This window comes from Hemiscyllium ocellatum, chromosome 5 (assembly GCF_020745735.1).
Source record: "Hemiscyllium ocellatum isolate sHemOce1 chromosome 5, sHemOce1.pat.X.cur, whole genome shotgun sequence".
NCBI classification, from domain to species: domain Eukaryota; kingdom Metazoa; phylum Chordata; class Chondrichthyes; order Orectolobiformes; family Hemiscylliidae; genus Hemiscyllium; species Hemiscyllium ocellatum.
Window position 1 is genome coordinate 44813884 of NC_083405.1, and position 18379 is coordinate 44832262.

The window sequence follows — 18379 nt, forward strand, 5'->3', positions numbered from 1 at the left end:
AGGAGCACTTTCAGAGTGCTCAAAGTTGAGTTCAGAAAATGTGCTCACTGTCAACTTTAGAGGATACGCCACAATCACTGCATATTCGTTGAGTGAGGGATGAAAGGATTTCATGAATACAATAGTTCTTTAAATTGGAGGACTGGATGCTTAGTCAATGAAAGGAAAGTGGCTGAATGAGATTCCCTTTGTGTAGCAGTGTTTGAGATGGGCTTATTCATTGTGCATAAGAGGGAGATGGCTGACCAAGAGAGCATTGTATTAGTTGAGTCTAACAAATACCAGTTAATGCATATGAGAAGCACAGGATATGCAGTTGTTTAATTTTATAAATCAAAAAATACTAGTTTCTTTAGTAGTTCCGTGTTCTGAAGTCTTTCATCCCTGGCACCTTCAGTCAATTTCCATTGCATCTTCAAAGGCCTGATCAACTACTAAATTGTAGTACTCAGATTTAGCCACAATATTTCAACTGAAGCCAAACTAATGTTTGAGAAAGGCTCATTGGAACTTACTTGAGTTTTATACTCTAGACTCTTGCTAATAAAGCCAAGGACTTAGTTTCTTTTCTTGTCACCTTTGGTGACCTCACTCCATTCTCTGCACTTCCGTTTAACATGCCATTTTGGGTGAAATTACCTTTATTCTTTGTTTGTCTCCAGCCACAATCCCTAAACTCCACCACCGCCGACCACCCTTAAAAGTCCCAGTTTTTAAGTTTTTGTGTCATTCCCAGACAAAATTGATTTGGAGGAACGGTGGTTCTAGTGATAGGCTTCAGCAAATATGGGTACTTACAGCTACAAGTAAGACTGGCTTCAGTGGAAGGGCAGGGTAATGTTTACAGTGTAATTCTTGTACACAAGAACAGGTGATGTGACTTGCAAACAATTATTCCGCTTCAGTTTTGCTTTCATTTAAGATGGAACTCTAGCATCATTTAGCATGTCAGGCAGCATTTCTGAAAAGCGAAACAACATCAATGCTGAATGTCATTTACTTTTTGTCAGAACTAGAAGACTTTAGAGATGTAATAGGTTTTGAGCAAGTACATGTGCATGGAAAGAGGGAGGAGTGGAAAGTACTAATAAGGTTTAATCGGTTGGAAAGCAGGAGTGATTAAATTACAAGAAACTATGATGCAAGCAGAGGAACACCAAAGTAGCTACAAATTTGAAAAAGTTAAGAGGATGTTGAAAAATGTAACAGTAGAATCGCCATAGCACCTGCCTTTCAAAAGATAAGATCGTAATTATCATTTCAAATTGGTGTTACTACATGGAAACAGGCAATCAAAACAGCCTGCATACCTCTGTATTCATAACACAGTAAAAGTAGAATCTTTGAAAATCCTTAAAATTGACCCCAGTGGTTCCTAACCAGTCGTCTCGAATGATCATGATCAGATTTTGTGAATAACCAATACCACACCAGTTGCTTTAGCAGAGCAACATTAAACCACAAAACAATCCGATTAACGTCTATGATTTTAAACCCAATCCTCTTTAATTCTAGCCCCCACTCTCTCACAAAGCCAAACTCAAAGTTAAGGGAAAAGAGGTACAGCTGGCTATTTCTCAGTTGATTTCTGACAATATCAGTGCATGCAACTATCTTCCAGTGGGCTCTGAGGAGTATTCATTTAATTTTTGTTACTGATATACTGTTCGCCAAATTTTGAATAAGTTGATGAGGAGAGGACACCCAGGAAGCAATCAAACCTCTGTCCTGTTGCTTTAATCGGCACAATCCTTTTCACCCAAACACAGTTGAAATACCATTTCAAACTATGGCCTCTCCGTGCCAAACTGACTCCTTCCCAATGAAATTCCAGTTAACATTCAATAATGCCTTTTGCTTGAGCATAAGACTTCTCTGGAAGTCTGTATGGACTTTTTAACGAGAAATTATCTGCAATTAACTTTCAGACTTGGCTTCAAAAACAAGTAACAGCTTGTTTGTTCTCTTCGTTTAAAAGAAAATACAAGCTGCTTACGATGTTACCTTTTAGCTCACAGCCCAAATTTCACATCTCCAAAGCAAGAATGATAAAATAAAATAATGAAAAATCAGTGTGGTGAGGAATGCTAAAATAATCCATAGATTCAGTATGGTTGTAGGTGCAAGTATCACTTGTTTCCTGCCAAAGAAAGAGGCCTGCACTGTACAACATAGCTGGTGTGCAGCCACATGGTTGACATAAAGTATTCTTCTGTTTTTGGTGAACGCCTATCCTTGATGTTCATTGTTCTGTTTTTGAAAGCTGTGCCTTCTGCTGACTTGGCCCTAAAATGCAGAATTTACTTTCTAAACACCTCTAACTTTATGACCCCTTTTGAAGGTGCATCTTTTTAAAAAAAAAATCCACCTTCTATTAAGCAAATCTGTCCTAATATCTTTTGTGACTCTATATTAACAGTGACTTTATTACTTATGATTTTGACTACTTCAGAGCATTTTACCATATTAAACATACAACATAAATGCAAGTTGTTATTCTAACACAAAGTCAATAACCTACAGTATTAATTTCTCTCTTCTCAGATTCTGTCCCATCTACTAATTACCCACAATACTTTTGTCTATGTAACTGAAGTGCCTCATCACTGCTAAAGTCACGGAGATGTGCAGCACGGAAACAAACCCTTTGGTCCAACTCAGCCATGCCAATCAGATATCCCAACTCAATCTCATCCCACCTGCCAGCACCTGACCCATATTCCTCCAAACCCTTCCGATTTATATACCCATCCAGATGCCTTTTAAATGTTGCAATTGTACTAGCCTCCACCACTTCCTCTGGCAGCCCATTCCACATACGCATCAACCTCTGCGTGCAAAAGTTGCCTCTTAGGTCTCTTTTTAAAAATATTTCCCCCTTAGTTAAACCAATGCCCTCTAGTTGTGGATTCTTTCCCCACCCAGGGAAAAAACTCTATCCATGCCTCTCATGATTTTATAAACCTCCTATAAGGTCACTCCTCAGCCTCCGACACTCCAGGGAAAACAGCCCATCCTTTTCAGTCTCTCCCTCTAGCTCAAATCTTCCAATCCTCTGACCTCCTTGTAAATCTTCTCTGAACCCTTTCAAGTTTCACAACATTTTCCGATAGGAAGAAGACCAGAATTGCACGTAATATTCCAACAGTGGCCTAATCGATGTCCTGTACAGCTGCAACATGAGCTCCCAGCTCCTGAACTCAATACTCTGACCAATAAAGGAAAGCATAATAAATGCCTTCTTCACTATCCTATCTACCTGTGACTTTCCTTCCAAGGAGCTATGAACCTGCACTCCAAGGTCTCTTTGATCAGCAACACTACCGAGGACCTTACCATTAAGTGTATAAGTCATGCTAAGATTTACTTTCCCAAAATGTAGCACCTTGCATTTATCTAAATTAAACTCCATCCGCCACTCCTCAGCCCATAGGCCTATCTGATCAAGATCCCAGGTAATCCGAGGTAACCTTCTTCACTGTCCACTACACCTCCAATTTTGTTGTCACTGGCAAACTTATTAACTCTACCTCTTATGCTCACATCCAAATCATTTATATACATGACAAAAAATAGTGCCTAGCATCGATCCTTGTGGCACTCCACTGATCACAGGCCTCCAATCTGAAAAACCACCATCCTCTATCTTCTACCTTTTGAACCAATTCTGTATCCAAATGGCTAGTTCTCCCTGTATTCCGTGAGATCTAACTTGCTAACCAGTCACCCATGGGGAACTTTGTTGAAAGCCTTACTGAAGTCCATATAGATTGCGTCTATCACTCTGTCCTCATTAATCCATTTTGTTACTTCTTCAACAACCTCAATCAAGTTTGTGAGACGCTCAAAACCATGTTGACTATCCCTAATCAGTCCTTGCCTTTCCAAGTACATATACGTCCTGTCCCTCAGGATTTCCTCCAACAATTTGCCCACCACCGACGTCAGGCTCACTGGTCTATAGTTCCCTGGCTTGTCCTTACCACTTTCTTAAATAGTGGCACCACATTAGCCAACCTCCAGCCTTCCGGCACCTCACCTGTGACTATCGCGAAAGTACCATGAAAGTAGTTACCTTATACAAAGTGCAGTGCCCAGAATTGAGAATAATACTTCACTAGAGGCCTAGTCAATATTTTATAAATGTTTTGCATACCTTTCTTGTACTTTATGCTTTTGTCAATAAAGCCAAGGAATTCTTTGGTTTTTTTTCAAACCACCTTTTCAATTTATGTAATTTCTAGCATTTTTCTGTCTCTTTGTTTTATCCAGAATTGTCTTCAGACTCAATAACATTTCAAACCTCAAGTCAATAGCCAATTCAACTTCCTATTAAAAACAACAATTCTCCCGATGAATCAGTACAACTCCACAGTGACACTGATGATAGCAAGAGGGCAGTATGTACTGAGTGAAGAACTTCAGTGTCTCTTCTCTGTCCTTTCCAGTGAAATATATCTTGAATGATAACGTCATAAAATGTATTCAGGACAATTTAATTTTTAAATATTTGGTCCTGCAATGTAGATCTCACTGGCTAGCATTTATTGTTCTGGAGGGAGGTGATGCTATCTGAGCATTTCAATGTCAATTTATGTTAAGTGCCAACCCTTGTGCCTTTTCTCTGTAACCTTGCGTGTTTTTAAGTAATTATCCAATGACCTCTTAAATGCCTCAATTCAAGAGTCTTGAACACAACTCAGTCCGTCATGCAAACCAGCCTTCCATCCATTGATTCCATCTATACTTCTCACTACTTCCAGAAAGCAGCTAGCATAATCAAATACCCCTCCTAGCCTGGTTGTACTCTCTTCCACCCTCTTCTGTTAGGCAGAAGACATGAAAGTTTGAATGCACATACAACTAGATTCAAGAGCAGCTTCTTCCTGGCTGCTACCCTACTTTTGAACAAACCTCTCAAATGTTAATTCTGAATTTGGAGATGCCAGTGTTGGACTGGGGTATGCAAAGTTAAAAATCACACAATACCAGGTTATAGTCCAACAGGTTTAATTGGAAGCACTAGCTTTCAGAGCGCTGCTCCTTTATCAGGTGGTTGTGGAGTACTCAATTGTAAGATACAGAATTTGTAGCAAAAGTTTACAGTGTGACGTAACTGAAATTATACATTGAAAAATACATTGATTGTTTGCTAAGTCTCTCATCATTCTGTGTCTTACAATTGTGTACTCTACAACCACCTGATGAAGGAGCAGCGCTCTGAAAGCTCGTGCTTCCAATTAAACCTGTTGGACTATAACCTGGTGTTGTGTGATTTTTAACATTAATTCTGTACACTTTCTGTGTCTTCTCTGTGGCAGTAACACCATATTTTGCACTCTGTTCTGCTACCCTGATGCATTTTGTATGATACAATCTCCTGTATAGCTTGGAAATCAATGCTTTTCATTGTGTCTCGGTACATGTGACTATAATAAATCAATCAGTCAATCAATCAACTGAACTTCCCACCACCACACTCCCAGGAAATACTTTTTTGTGTGGAGAAAAAATTATCTTGCATTTGCTTATGCAAACTATTTCAATCCTCAACTTCTGTTTCTCGATTTGTTTACATATAGGAACGATTTCTCCCGATCTGTTCTGTTGATAACCTTCATTTTTGAAAACTTCTGTCAAATCTCCTCTCAGCTCTCACTTTTCAAGGAAAACAGTCCAACTTCTCTGATTTATCTTTAAAGCTATAGCACATATTTTACGATCCTACCCTTTATCCTGTCTCTCCAAATTCTTTGTACCAAAGTGCATCACCACACACTTTTCTGCATTGAGCTTCATCTGCCACCTACTCACCCACTCCTCCAAACGTGCCATAGCTCTCATCTACACTTTCCTCCTCAAAATTTATAATTCTCCCAAATTTCGCCTTGTCCAATATTTTGAAATTGTCCCCTGCACACCAGGATTTGGATTGTTTATACAGATCGGGAGAAGCAAGTGACCATTGGGAATATTTGAGTAACAGTCTCAAACGGTCTTGAGTATTGTCAGAGGTGCACTCAGCCAGAAAGATAATCAATATTCCATCTCCCCCCCCCCCCCACCAACTTGTGCCTTGTTAATGATGAATGGACATTAGAAAAATGAAAGATGAGGAACTCAGTAACTCCTAACCTTTGACCTGCTCTTCTAGCCACAATATGAAATAAAGCTGGTCTAGTTGAGTTTCTGGTTATTGAAAGTCCAAAATGATTGTTAGTGGGGGGTTGGATGATGGTAATGCTATTGAATGTCAAGGAGTGGTATTTAGATTCTCACTTATAAATATATGAACAAGCTCCACCATTGAGTAAGATCATGACTAATCTAATTAAAATAATATTGCCTGTCACTTGTTGTGGTGCAAATCTAACTTGCCACTTATCAGCCCCAGCTACATGTTGTCTTGGTTTTGCTGCAGTTGGACACCGTCTTCTATTAGTTTCTCGTGCCAGCTAGGGAGCAAGCTGTTTTAGACTTCATAAAGTGCACTGGGATGGGATTAATGAATGGCCTCATAGCAAAGGAGGCTGTAAGCAATAGTATTTATACCATGTTAGACTTTCATATTCAGCTTGAAGACTAATTACCCTTGTAATTACTTTTATCTACGTAGTTGAGATTAGAATGTTGATTAGAAGAATAGGGCCATACAGAAAGAGAACCAGAAACAGACACTTAATGAGATGTTCCATAACACTCATCAACTATAGAAATCTTCTTTCTAAATACAGCAAATTTTGTTTTAACTGGTACTTTATCAACCAGCACTCTTGATAAACTAGTAAAAATTGTATAATATCTACTGTGGTGTCCAAGTATTTATGCTGTACATCAGAATGCCAGCAGAAAGCTAAGGACACAAACACCACCAACTCATCAATACTGCTGTGGCAGTGGAGAAGATAAACTCAATGAGCAACAGGAGAAGGACATACTGACTGAACTAGTGAGGCTGAGGACCAAGACGACCAGACAGCAGCCATGTTCATGGTTTGTGAATCGCCCTCCAGGTAATAAGGAGGTTAAGAAGATGGCAGCTACAGCCACACTGAATGACAGTACCTGAGGGTGTCCTCCATAATGGAGGAGAAATAGCCATGCCATTGGAGAGGGGAGAGAGGTTGGAGATAGTCACAGTGCAGAGTGCGGTGCTCACAACCAATTGCGTATGGTGCATGCATGATCCTTTTGGTGCTACGCTCAGTTTGCGTTTATGGGGGATTGGGTGGACAGAGTGCGTTGGCCGAACAAACTGGTTTCATCTCCGATCAGCTTGAAGTTTGCCTGGCTAAGTACACGGACACTGAGGGGTCTTTGTCTCCCTGTATTTTCTTTGTTTTACATATCATCTGAACACAGTCAAGAACTTGATCAACTAATAAACAGAGTTGACTCAAGCAGTAAAGGAGCTGTTTGGAACTTTGCTTGGTCAGGGTTCACAGCAGCTATGTGGACCACTTGTTTCTTCGGAATATTTGATTAACTGCACACTCCATAGGTGCTGGTGAATAAAACATTTGCTATACAGTGTGTAAGGATGCATCATCCAATAACTAAAAGTTCAAATTGAAAGGAAAATCATACTGAGATTAGTGGAAAACTAGAAAAGTGGACAGATTTTAGATTTTAGAAACCAGCAAAGAATAACTTTAAAATTGAGAGAGCGAAATTAGAGCATAAAAGCTGAGTAATGGGAAGAGTTTTGAAAATTTTTTTAAAGAAGAAGAGTAATTAATATGAACAGTGTCTCCTTAGATGCTGAGACTGGAGAATTAAGATGGAGCAAGGGAAAAGTAGAAGCGTTGCACATATATTTTGCATCAGTTTCTCTGTAGAAGACACTATGAAAAGCATATGTGAAAATTGAAGGTAAAAGGGAGGGTGGAAGTTACAGCAATAATCATCTTTATTAGAAAGCTATTGGTGAAAAAAATGTTGACAAATCCCTGGACCTGATGACTTAGTCTTATGTCATAAGTGGCAGTGGCGACATTATCTCCTGTCTTCCAAAAATGCTCTATATTCTGGTAAGGTTCTGGAGAAATGGAAAATTGCTAATGTAATACCCTTTTTAAGAACAGAGGTAGACAGAAAGCACTAAACTATAGCTCAGTTAGTTCAATGTCTGTTAAATGGAAAATGTTATATAGCATAATTAAGGAGGTGACAAAGCAAGACGAAAACCTTAATGCAATTGGCCAGGGCCAATTTGTCAAAAGAAAAACATGTGTGACTTTTTTTCAGAGTTCTTCGAGGAAATAACAACCACATGGGTCAAGGACAGCTTTGTTTTGTACTTGGATTTTCAAATGGCATTTGACAAGGTGCCACATCAAAGGTTGCAACATGAAATCAGGGCTTATGGTGCAGGATGTATTAGCGAAGTACTCCTCTATCCATGCTAATAAGATTGAGAGACTAGCCATAAATGATTCATTTTTGGGTTCTCAAGAGTTTACTCCGAGTGCAATTAGGATCAGTGCTGGGCCTTCAAGTATATAAAATCAGTTTGAATAATTGATGTGAAGGGACTAAATGTATGGTTGATGCAGTCTCAAATGTAGGTAGGAAATTAAGTTATTAAGTAGACAATAAACTCCAGAGAAAACCTGACACAAAGGAAAATGTCTGTGTTTTTTGAAGGTCAGTCATATCAGTTTCAGATAATCTCTGCAGGTGTTCTTGAGGCCCAACCATCTTCTCCTGATTCATCCGTGATTTTTCCCTCCATCGTAAGGTCAGAAATGGGGCTGTTTGCTGATGTCTGCAGAGCACAGTAAAACCCGGAAGCTGTCCAGCTTTGGGTTGACAAGAGGCAAGCAACGTTCATGCGTTTAAGTGAGTTTTGAGAAGATTTGTAGCTCAGGTTGAGGTTTTGGATGTAGGTTTGCTCACTGATCTGAAAGGTTCATTTCAAGACATTTCGTTACCTTACAAGGTAACATCTTCAGTGGACCTCATAGAAAACAATGCTGAAAATTCCTGCTATCTATTTATATGTTTGGGTCTCTCTGGGTTGATGATGTCATTTCCTGGTGAAGTCACTTCCGGTCCCTTTTCTCAGGGAGTGGTAGATAGAGTCTAACTCGATGTGTTTGTTGATAGAGTTCCGGTTGGAATGCCATGCTTCTAGGAATTCTCATGCATGTCTCTCTTTGGCATGTCCTAAAATGGATGCATTGTCCCACTCTGTATGCAAGGATACTAGTGAGAGAGGGTCATGTCATTTTGTGCCTGATTGATGTTCATGTATCCTGGTGGCTAGTTTTCTGCTTGTTTGTCCAATTTAGTGTTTATTACAGTCCTTGCATGGAATTTTGTAAATATCATTAGTTTTGCTTGTTGTCTGTGTAGGGTCTTTCAAGTTTATCAGCTGCTGTTTTAGTGTATTGGTGGGTTTGTGGACTTGATGTCACCACAGGAAATGACATCACCAACCCAAAGAAGGCCACTGTTGGAATATTGCGTGAAATTCTGGACTCCTTCCTATCGGAAAGATGTTGTGAAACTTGAAAGGTTCAGAAATGATTTACAAGGATGTTGCCAGGGTTGGAGGATTTGAGCTATAGGGAGAGACTGAACAGGCTGGGGCTGTTTTCCCTGGAGCATCGGAGGCTGAGGGGCGACCTTATAGAGGTTTACAAAATTATAAGGGGCATGGATAAGGTAAATAGGCAAAGCCTTTTCCCTGGGGTCGGAGAGTCCAGAACTAGAGGGCATAGGTTTAGGGTGTGAGGGGAAAGATATAAAAGGGACCTAAGGGGCAACTTTTTCACGCATCCGGTGGTACGTGTATGGAATGAGCTGCCAGAGGAAGTGGTATATGCTGGTACAATTGCAACATTTAAGATGCATTTGGATGGGTATATGAATAGGAAGGGTTTGGAGGGATATGGGCTGGGTGCTGGCAGTTGGGACTAGATTGGGTTGCAAAATCTGGTCAGCATGGACGGGTTGGACTGAAGGGTCTGTTTCCATGCTGTATGTCTCTATGATTCTATATAAATAGAAAGCAGGAATCATCAATACTGTTTCAGAGGCCCACTGAAGATGTTACCTGGAAATGAACCTTCTAGCTCAGCGAGCAAACCTACATCTAGTTAGTAAGTTTGCAGTTAACACCAAAATTGGAGGTGTAGTGGACAGTGAAGAAGGTTACCTCAGATTACAACGGGAACTTGATCAGATGGGCCATGGGCTGAGAAGTGGTAGATGGAATTTAGTTTAGATAAATGTGAGGTACTGCATTTTAGGAAAGCAAATCTTAACAGGACTTATACACTTAATGGTAAGATCCTCGGGAGTGTTGCTGAAAAAAGAAATCTTGAAGTGCAGGTTCATAGCTCCTTGAAAATGGAGTCACAGGTAGATAGGATAGTGAAGAAGGCATTTGGTATGCTTTCCTTTATTGGTCCAGAGTATTGAATACAGCAGTTGGGAGGTCATGTTGCGGCTGTACAGCATATTGGTTAGGCCACTGTTGGAATATTGCATGCAATTCTGGTCTCCTTCCTATGGGAAAGATGTTGTGAAACTTGAAAGGGTTCAGAAAAGATTTACAAGCATGTTGCCAGGGTTGGTGGGTTTGTGGGCTACCATGATCACCAGGGAGTTTGGGGCATCGTGGCAGCCCACAAACGCAGGAAAACTGCAGCTAATGAACTTGAAGGACCCTATACAGAAAATGAGCAAACTAACGTCATTTACAAAATATCATGCAAGGACTGTAACAAACACTGCATTGGACAAACAGGCATAAAACTAGCCACCAGGATACATGAACACCAACTAGCCACAAAATGACATGACCCTCTCTCACTAGTATCCTCGCATCTGGATGAGGAAGGACACCACTCGACTGGGACAACACATTCATCCTAGGATAAGCCAAACAAAGGCATACACGAGAATTCCTAGAAGCATGGCATTCCAACCAGAACTCTATCAACAAAAGACATCGAGTTAGACTCCATCTACCACCCGCTGAGAAAAGGAACAGGAAGTGACTTCACAGGAAATGGCATCACCGCAGGAAATGACATCACCAACCCAAACATAGAAAGCAGGAATTTTCAGCATTGCTTCGCGTGAGGTCCACTGACGATGTTACCGAGTAAGGTAACGAAACATCTGGAAGTGAACCTTTCAGTTTAGTGAGCAAACCTACATCCAAGATGCTTTTAAGTGCTAGGCATTGACCATCTTCAACAAGAGAGCATCTAACTATTGTCCCTTGACATTCAGTCGTATGATAGTGATGAATGCAGTGACTATCAACATCCTGGGGTCACTTGACCAGAAACTAAATTTGACTCGCAATATAAATACTGTGGCTGTAAGAACAGTTAATGGACGAGGAGTTCTGCAGTATGTAACTTACTTGTTGGCACCCCAAAGCCCATCTATCATCTATACTTGCCTCAATGAGTGCAGCTCCACTAACATGAGAGAATCTTGATGCCATCCAGGAGAATGACTGTGCGATTAGCACCACATCCACAAAGATACACTCCCTCCAACATTGATGTTCAGTAGAAGTAAGTGTGTATTAGAAATTCACCAAGGCTCCTTCGACAGTACCTTCTAAATATCTCACCATGATCATTGAGAACAAGGGCAACAGATACACAAGAACACCAACTTCTTCACTAATCCATTCACTCTTCTGATTTGGAAACGTATCGCCATTCCTTCAGTGTTGATCAGTCAAAATCATGGAATTCTCTCCCTAATGTCATCGAGCATCGACCTAAACCAAAAGGACTAAGTAATTGAAGAAGACAGCTCACTGTCACCTTCTTGAGGTCATCTAAGAATGGGTAATAAATGCTGAGCCAGCCAGTGACACCTAGATCCATTAGTATATTTAAAAAATGACTGAATCAGGAAGCAGATATTTGGCAGGTGGCGTGTAATGTGCAGAAATTTGAGGTTATATACTTTGCAAGAAGATTAAAAAGTCGTGTATTGTTTAAACTAATAGACTGCAGAACTCTACAGAGAGATCTGGGTGTCATGGTGTAGGTATTTTTCATGGGCCTGTTCGGACATGTTATGTACATCTGGTGAACTTAAACCTAGGCATCCTGCTCTCAACGAGGAACTACTGCCACTGAGCTAATACCATCGGTGTCCTATTGTATGAATGATAAATGCTTCCATTTGATTAGGAAAGCAAATGAAATATAGAGGACCTTGATTATCCGAAGGACGCAGGCGGGGAGTATTTCATTCGGTTAATCGAATGCTGAATAACATAGTTTAGCCAAGCATCGGGACTTTGCATCTTGCCAGATAATCCAAAATTTGGATAATCAAGTGCCAGATAATCAAGGTTCCTCTGTATTCCGTTTGCCTTCCAAATCAAATTAGATCCGAATTTAGGATTATCTGGCAAGATGCAAGGATCCGATACTTGGCTAAACTGTGTTATCCAACATTTGATTAACCGAATAAAATACTCCCCACCCGTGTTATTCGGATAATTGAGATTCCTCTGTATTGGCTTTTATTGCAAGAGGAATCATGAGTAAAAGTAGAAAAATTATGCTTCAGTAATTCAGGGCTTTGGTGAGACCACTTCCAAAATACTGTGGACAGCTTTTATTTCCATATTTGAAAGTTAGAATTGCATTCAAAGCAGTTCAGAGAAGGTTCAGTTGACTGATTTCCAGAGTGGAAATGTTATCTAAGGAGAGGTTGAGCAGTTTTGTCCTGTACCCACTGTAATGTTGGAGAACAAGAGGGAATCTGAAACATATAAAACCCTGAGTGTACCTTGAGGATGTTTCATCTTGTGACAGAGTCGAGAGGCAGGAGATTGTCTCAAATGGGAAACATCCAATTATTAACTGAGGTGAGAAGAATATTTTTTGAGGGCCGTCATCTGTGAAATTCTGTTTAAGAGAACAGTGGAGATTAGGTTATCGAATATATGCAAAGCTGAATTAGATTTTTGAGCGAGGAAGCCTTGAATTATATGTGCAAAGACAGGAAAGTTAAGTTAAGGCCATCATCTGATCTGTCATGATCTTATCAAATGGTGGTACAGGCTCAAGAGGTCAAATGGCCTTCCCTGCTCCTAATGTCTGTGTTCTATCATCTTTAGTAGCAGTTCTGACTGAACTAGCAATGTTTTGTTTTACATCATTCACGGGATGTAGGTGTCACTGGCCAGGCCAACATTTTTATTACCCATGCCTAATTGCATTAAGTGTCAATCACGTTGCTGTGGGTCTGGAGTCACACGTAGGCCAGCCAAGGGCATCAATTTCCTTCCCAAAGGACATTACTGAATGAGATGGGTTTTTCCTGGTAATCAATAATGGTTTCATGGTCATCATTAGACTCCTAATTCCAGATGGCAGAAGTGAGGACTGCAGATGCTAGAAACCAGAATTTAGATCAGAATGGTGCTGGAAAAGCACAGCAGGTCATGCAGCATCAGAGGAGCAGGAAAATCGGCGTTTCGAGCAAAAGCCTTCTTCAGGAAGTTGAATTAAAATTTCACTATCTACTATGGCAAGATTCTCCAGAATATTAACTGGATTTTTGGATTACTAGTCTAGCAATAGTACCACTAGGCCATCACTTGCCATAAGTCCTAAAGGGCACAGCTGCCTGAATGGGCTGTTAAAGAAACAATCAACAGGACAGAGAAAGCTACTTAAACTTTACTACAGGCAAATGCATGAAGACGAGGCATCTGTCCATCATTATATTGGTAGGAATTACTGCAGAGCTGAAAATGTGTTGCTGGAAAAGCGTAGCAGGTCAGGCAGCATCCAAGGAGCAGGACAGTCGACATTTCAGGCATGAGCCCTTCTTTAGGAAGGACTCTTCAGGAAGGAGTCGAAACGTCGACTCCTGCTCCTTAGATGCTGCCTGACCTGCGGCGCTTTTCCAGCAACACATTTTCAGCTCTGATCTCCAGCATCTGCAGTCCTCACTTTCTCCTAGAGGAATTACTGCAGTGCAGACACACAGTTTAATTTTCACTATGAAGGTATCCATCATTAGGTTTGGTTACATTACATTTTTCTAAATAGGATAGTTTCAGAACAGATTTGGCAGCTCAAAACTGGACATCCACGAGCCCTGTGTTCTATTAGCTGCAGAATTATATTCTACCACAATTTGTAACTTTATAACCTGATGTATCCCTCATTGTATTGTTGCTATCGGACAAATCTGGTTAAATAAAGGTAGAACATTTGGGCAAGAGCAGCACCAGGCATATCTAAAAATGCTATGCCAACCTGGTGAAGCTTCAGAACATGACTGCATGTAGTTGAACAGTAGCTGCAGTATTCATTAGATGGAGATAAGTGATTCTATATCCAACAGATTGGGTTAAAACTCTGCATTTCTACCAATATCATGTTCTGACTGGTGATGGACAGTTTAATAAGCAGTAGAAAAGGAGGCATGACTAGTACCATAGTGACTGTAAGAAGAATCACAAAGGGCGCTCACTCTTTATAACTAACTGCAATTGTATACCTTTAATCTTATCCTTGTATATTTTGGCTTTGTCACTTTCAATACTATAGTATCACGACGTTGATTAGGAGTAGTTAATTGAAATGTCATGTATCTGTGTGACATTTACATAAGATCCAAGCAAATCTTACTAATATTTACCTAAGTTATAACTTTTTAAAAATCATTTAAAGTAAGAATCTGCATGCAGAAGATTGCAGTACAGTGCTCAAGTCAATATTTAGTTGTGAAGATATCTTGTAGGTGCTAACAATCTGTAGATTATGAAGCTTTTACCAGTTACTGCTTAGACATGTTTCTTGCATGCTAATTTGAATAATTGGTGGATCTAGTGCTTGTTTAGTACACTCCAGACAAGCTTAATTGCATTTTAACAAATGAATAATTTTAGATGTGCAAATTTGAGCTTCATGGAGTGGATTTAGAAGTTGTTTTTTCTGAATATTAGTTATGTAAACATTCATAGTTGAAAGTTCCCACAGTTGCTTTTAAGTAGACAATGAATCCAATAAATGTGGGGAAATGGATAGACATTAAATGAGCTAAAACAGATTCCATTATTCTGTCACTTGGTTCAGTTGTTCAGAATAAGGCCTGTATGCTGTCAATTTAAGGACAGATAGGATTTTAAAATTAGAATTGATGTTCTGTCGATTATCTAATTTACTATTAAACTCTGGTTATTATTAAAAGACTTTTCTTCTATACTGTTTTGATTATTTCCGGTGTTTATAATGGCCAACTATAGAGCTACTTTTGAGTTGAACACATTCCAGACCTGAGATTCAAGAAATTTTAAACAGAATCAAAGGAAATTTCAATCATCTATCAAATTAGAGTTGATGGAAGGTCAAGACATAGGTTGACAAATTGCCAAAAGATTTGTTGCATTGTTTCCACGGTTGGTACTTTACAAGGCTTTCTATTTACCTCTAGTGATGAAGGAAAAGTACTGCAGGGAATTTTCCATTGTTTTATGCCCTCAGAGTGCATTGTTTTCATGTGAACAAAATTGACTCATTTTGCTATGGAATGTCACTACTTTTGTCGTGCCAGCCATTTTTAATGTTACTTTTCTAGATCCATTCTCATTTAAAGTAATATTACTTTGAACATATAGCCTGATAAAGCCATTAAGGTGAGGGAGATAATTTGGTCTTTGAGATTTTGGAGAAGATTAATAGCTCCAGTTGTGGATCAGGTTTTAGGTTTGCTCTCTGAGCTGGTAGGTTTATTCTCGATCTTTCGTCACCATGCGAGATGAGCCTCCAGTGAAGTGTTGGTGTTCTGTCCCACTTGCTATTTATGTGTCTTGGCTTGTTCATCTGGAGGCTCATTGAAGATGTTACCTAGTATGGTGACAAAACATCTGAAAAGGAACGTTCCAGCTCAGTGAGTAAACCTACACCCACATAAGCTGATTCTGCACTAAACATGTATTAGTATTGAGTTGTTAATTAGTATTAACCTTTGAAGAATGAGGTTTTTCACTGATGGCTGTGTCACATTTGTACATAATATACTTCCATAGAAACAGCTATACCATGTTGATTTTGAAATCCAGCATAAAGTTCAATCATTTGGCAAAGTTAACAGGTTTTTGAAACATTTATTGCTTCAGAAGTATATATAAAACAAGTTGAATGTGGAAAACAATTTCTTAACAGACCCAGTCACATACTAATTTCAGATAAAAGGAAAATAATAATCAAGGAAATTGCTTTCAGAACACTGTCTTGCATCATATTTTAAATACCAGTGTTAAAGTAGACAATTTAATTTGAAATTATGAACCTAAAATCATAGATCAACTACTCTCTAGTGCACGGCTGCCCTGTTCTTGGCAAACTGCAGGTGCATGTATTTGTTTTACTAGGAATCCTCTGGGTATTGTAGCACGAATGTTGGCACTTTGCCATGAATTGGTCATTTTCCTTTGTTAGTGTTTAATTGTACTTTGAAATTTTTATTTCAAGTGCATGACCTACTGTCCTTCAGATTACTTCACAAATCAATTTTTTTACATTCTGAGTTTTTCTTTCCTCTAGAGTCTTTCAATGGTTCCCCAACTGGCAGTTTAAATTCGGTAAGTGCTACTGACTGTTACATAATCTTGGTCACGTACTGATAATGTTTGTTTACATCATGAAATAAACTAATTTCAGTCTGTCAACCACAAACTTAAGCCACTGTTTCTTTTGCTATTTTTGTGTTTTGATGCCTACTTACTGGGTTCTTAGATTTAGAGTACTTTTGCAGGTGTTTTAATATCTATAGATTAGCTTATTCTGGCTCAGTTCCATGTCTGGAAAGGATACCTACTTAAATAATACACTCTGTTGCTTCATTGTGACATAAAACAGTTCAAGCTATGATTAGTCGATGGCTGTATGGAATGTCGGTGTGTTTCTGTAATTTAACCCATTCTATATCCCTTGCTGCTTAGCAGATGTCAAAACATATGCATTGTAATTAATTGATATTTACAATAAAATTATGGGAAGTATTAAATGGAAAGAAAATGTTTCAAAATGATGTGATATTGGGGTTATTGGTTAATTCCTATTTTTTGGTATGGAGCTTTGACAAACTAATCTCAATATATAATATGCTATTGATGTCAGTATTATCCATTTAAAATGTGGTACATATAAGTCTCAAAATTTGCATCATGTAATTGCAACTTTGAGCATTTGATTTTAGTTTCAAAGTGTTTGAAAGAAAGATTAGATTTATAATCAAAAATCCAGATTATAGGACAGTAACTGGCCTGGCTGAAATGTTGAGTCTGTATTGTCTTCATTAAATAGTGCAGTTTGTAAACCTGTGGTAGACTATTTGATTTTAGTTGATCTAACACTCCTGTCAACTGATTTTGGATTTTCATAAAGTTTCAAGGTGTTGTGTAAATAGAAGTTAATGTTGCTGTCCTCCCCAATAAAGCTTTTATACTATGTTATTGCTCCTCTGGTATGTACTTAAATCTAGAGGACGAGGCCTTAAATGCAAATGAAAGACAACTTGTTGAGATTGTCAAGTGTCAAGTGCAGCTGAAGCAAGTGGTGCATATACCAGATCCAGCACTTGAATGTTAAAACTGCTCACTATTCCAGGATGATCCTGGAAGGCATAGATAACACCAGTCACTATTTCTCTGCAGTCATATTAGAAACTCTATAGAAGCTTTTTTTTTTCTCTTCCCACCACTGCCCCTCTTTCCCCTCCCCACCCCCCCCAAAAAAAGCCCTTCTCTAATCAGCACAAAGAACCTATGACTTCCATTTGGTAGTGTCAACCATTGTGGCAATCAAAAAAAAATCCAAAAAAATTGCAGCTGCTGGAAATAAAAAGCAAAACCAGAAATTGCTGGAAAATCTCAGCTCAGTTAACATTTTGGATCCAGTGACCTTTCTTCAAAGCTCATATTCTGAAGAGGAGTCACTAGAGCCAACACTGTAACTCTGCTTCCTCTCCACAGATGCTGCCAGACTTGCTGAGTTTTTCCAGGAATTCTTCTGTTTGCATAGTAACCATCAGCTGCTTCTGCCACTCCCCTTCCTTCACCTAGTCCATTATTGTCAAACTTCAACCGCTGTCTCAACTTAGAATTTGCTTATTTCTCACCTATTTCCCCAACCTAACAGCAAAAATCACCTTCTCTATGAATAATCCCCTGCTCCCTCGACTCTAATCCCACCCAACTGTGTATCATCAGGATCCCTTCCTAGTCCCCTTGTTAACTGATACTCTTATTTGATCTCTTCAACTACTGTCCCTATCTTCTTAACATCTGCTGTTATCCGTTCCTGGAAATAAAATGCCTTCCATCTTGCCCATTCTTGAAAACTGTTGCTCTAGTGATTTCCACCCCTGT

General features: G+C 39.3%; 1 protein-coding gene across 3 annotated transcripts in view; it reads left to right on the plus strand.

Moving 5' to 3' along the window:
* snx13 (sorting nexin 13) overlaps positions 1-18379 on the plus strand; it is a 180476-nt gene that overhangs the window by 137073 nt on the left and 25024 nt on the right. For all 3 annotated transcript variants that reach the window (XM_060824730.1, XM_060824731.1, XM_060824732.1), the window contains one exon: positions 16554-16591. In XM_060824730.1, the coding sequence (XP_060680713.1) occupies positions 16554-16591 (38 nt within the window). The remainder of the gene's footprint in view (positions 1-16553; positions 16592-18379) is intronic.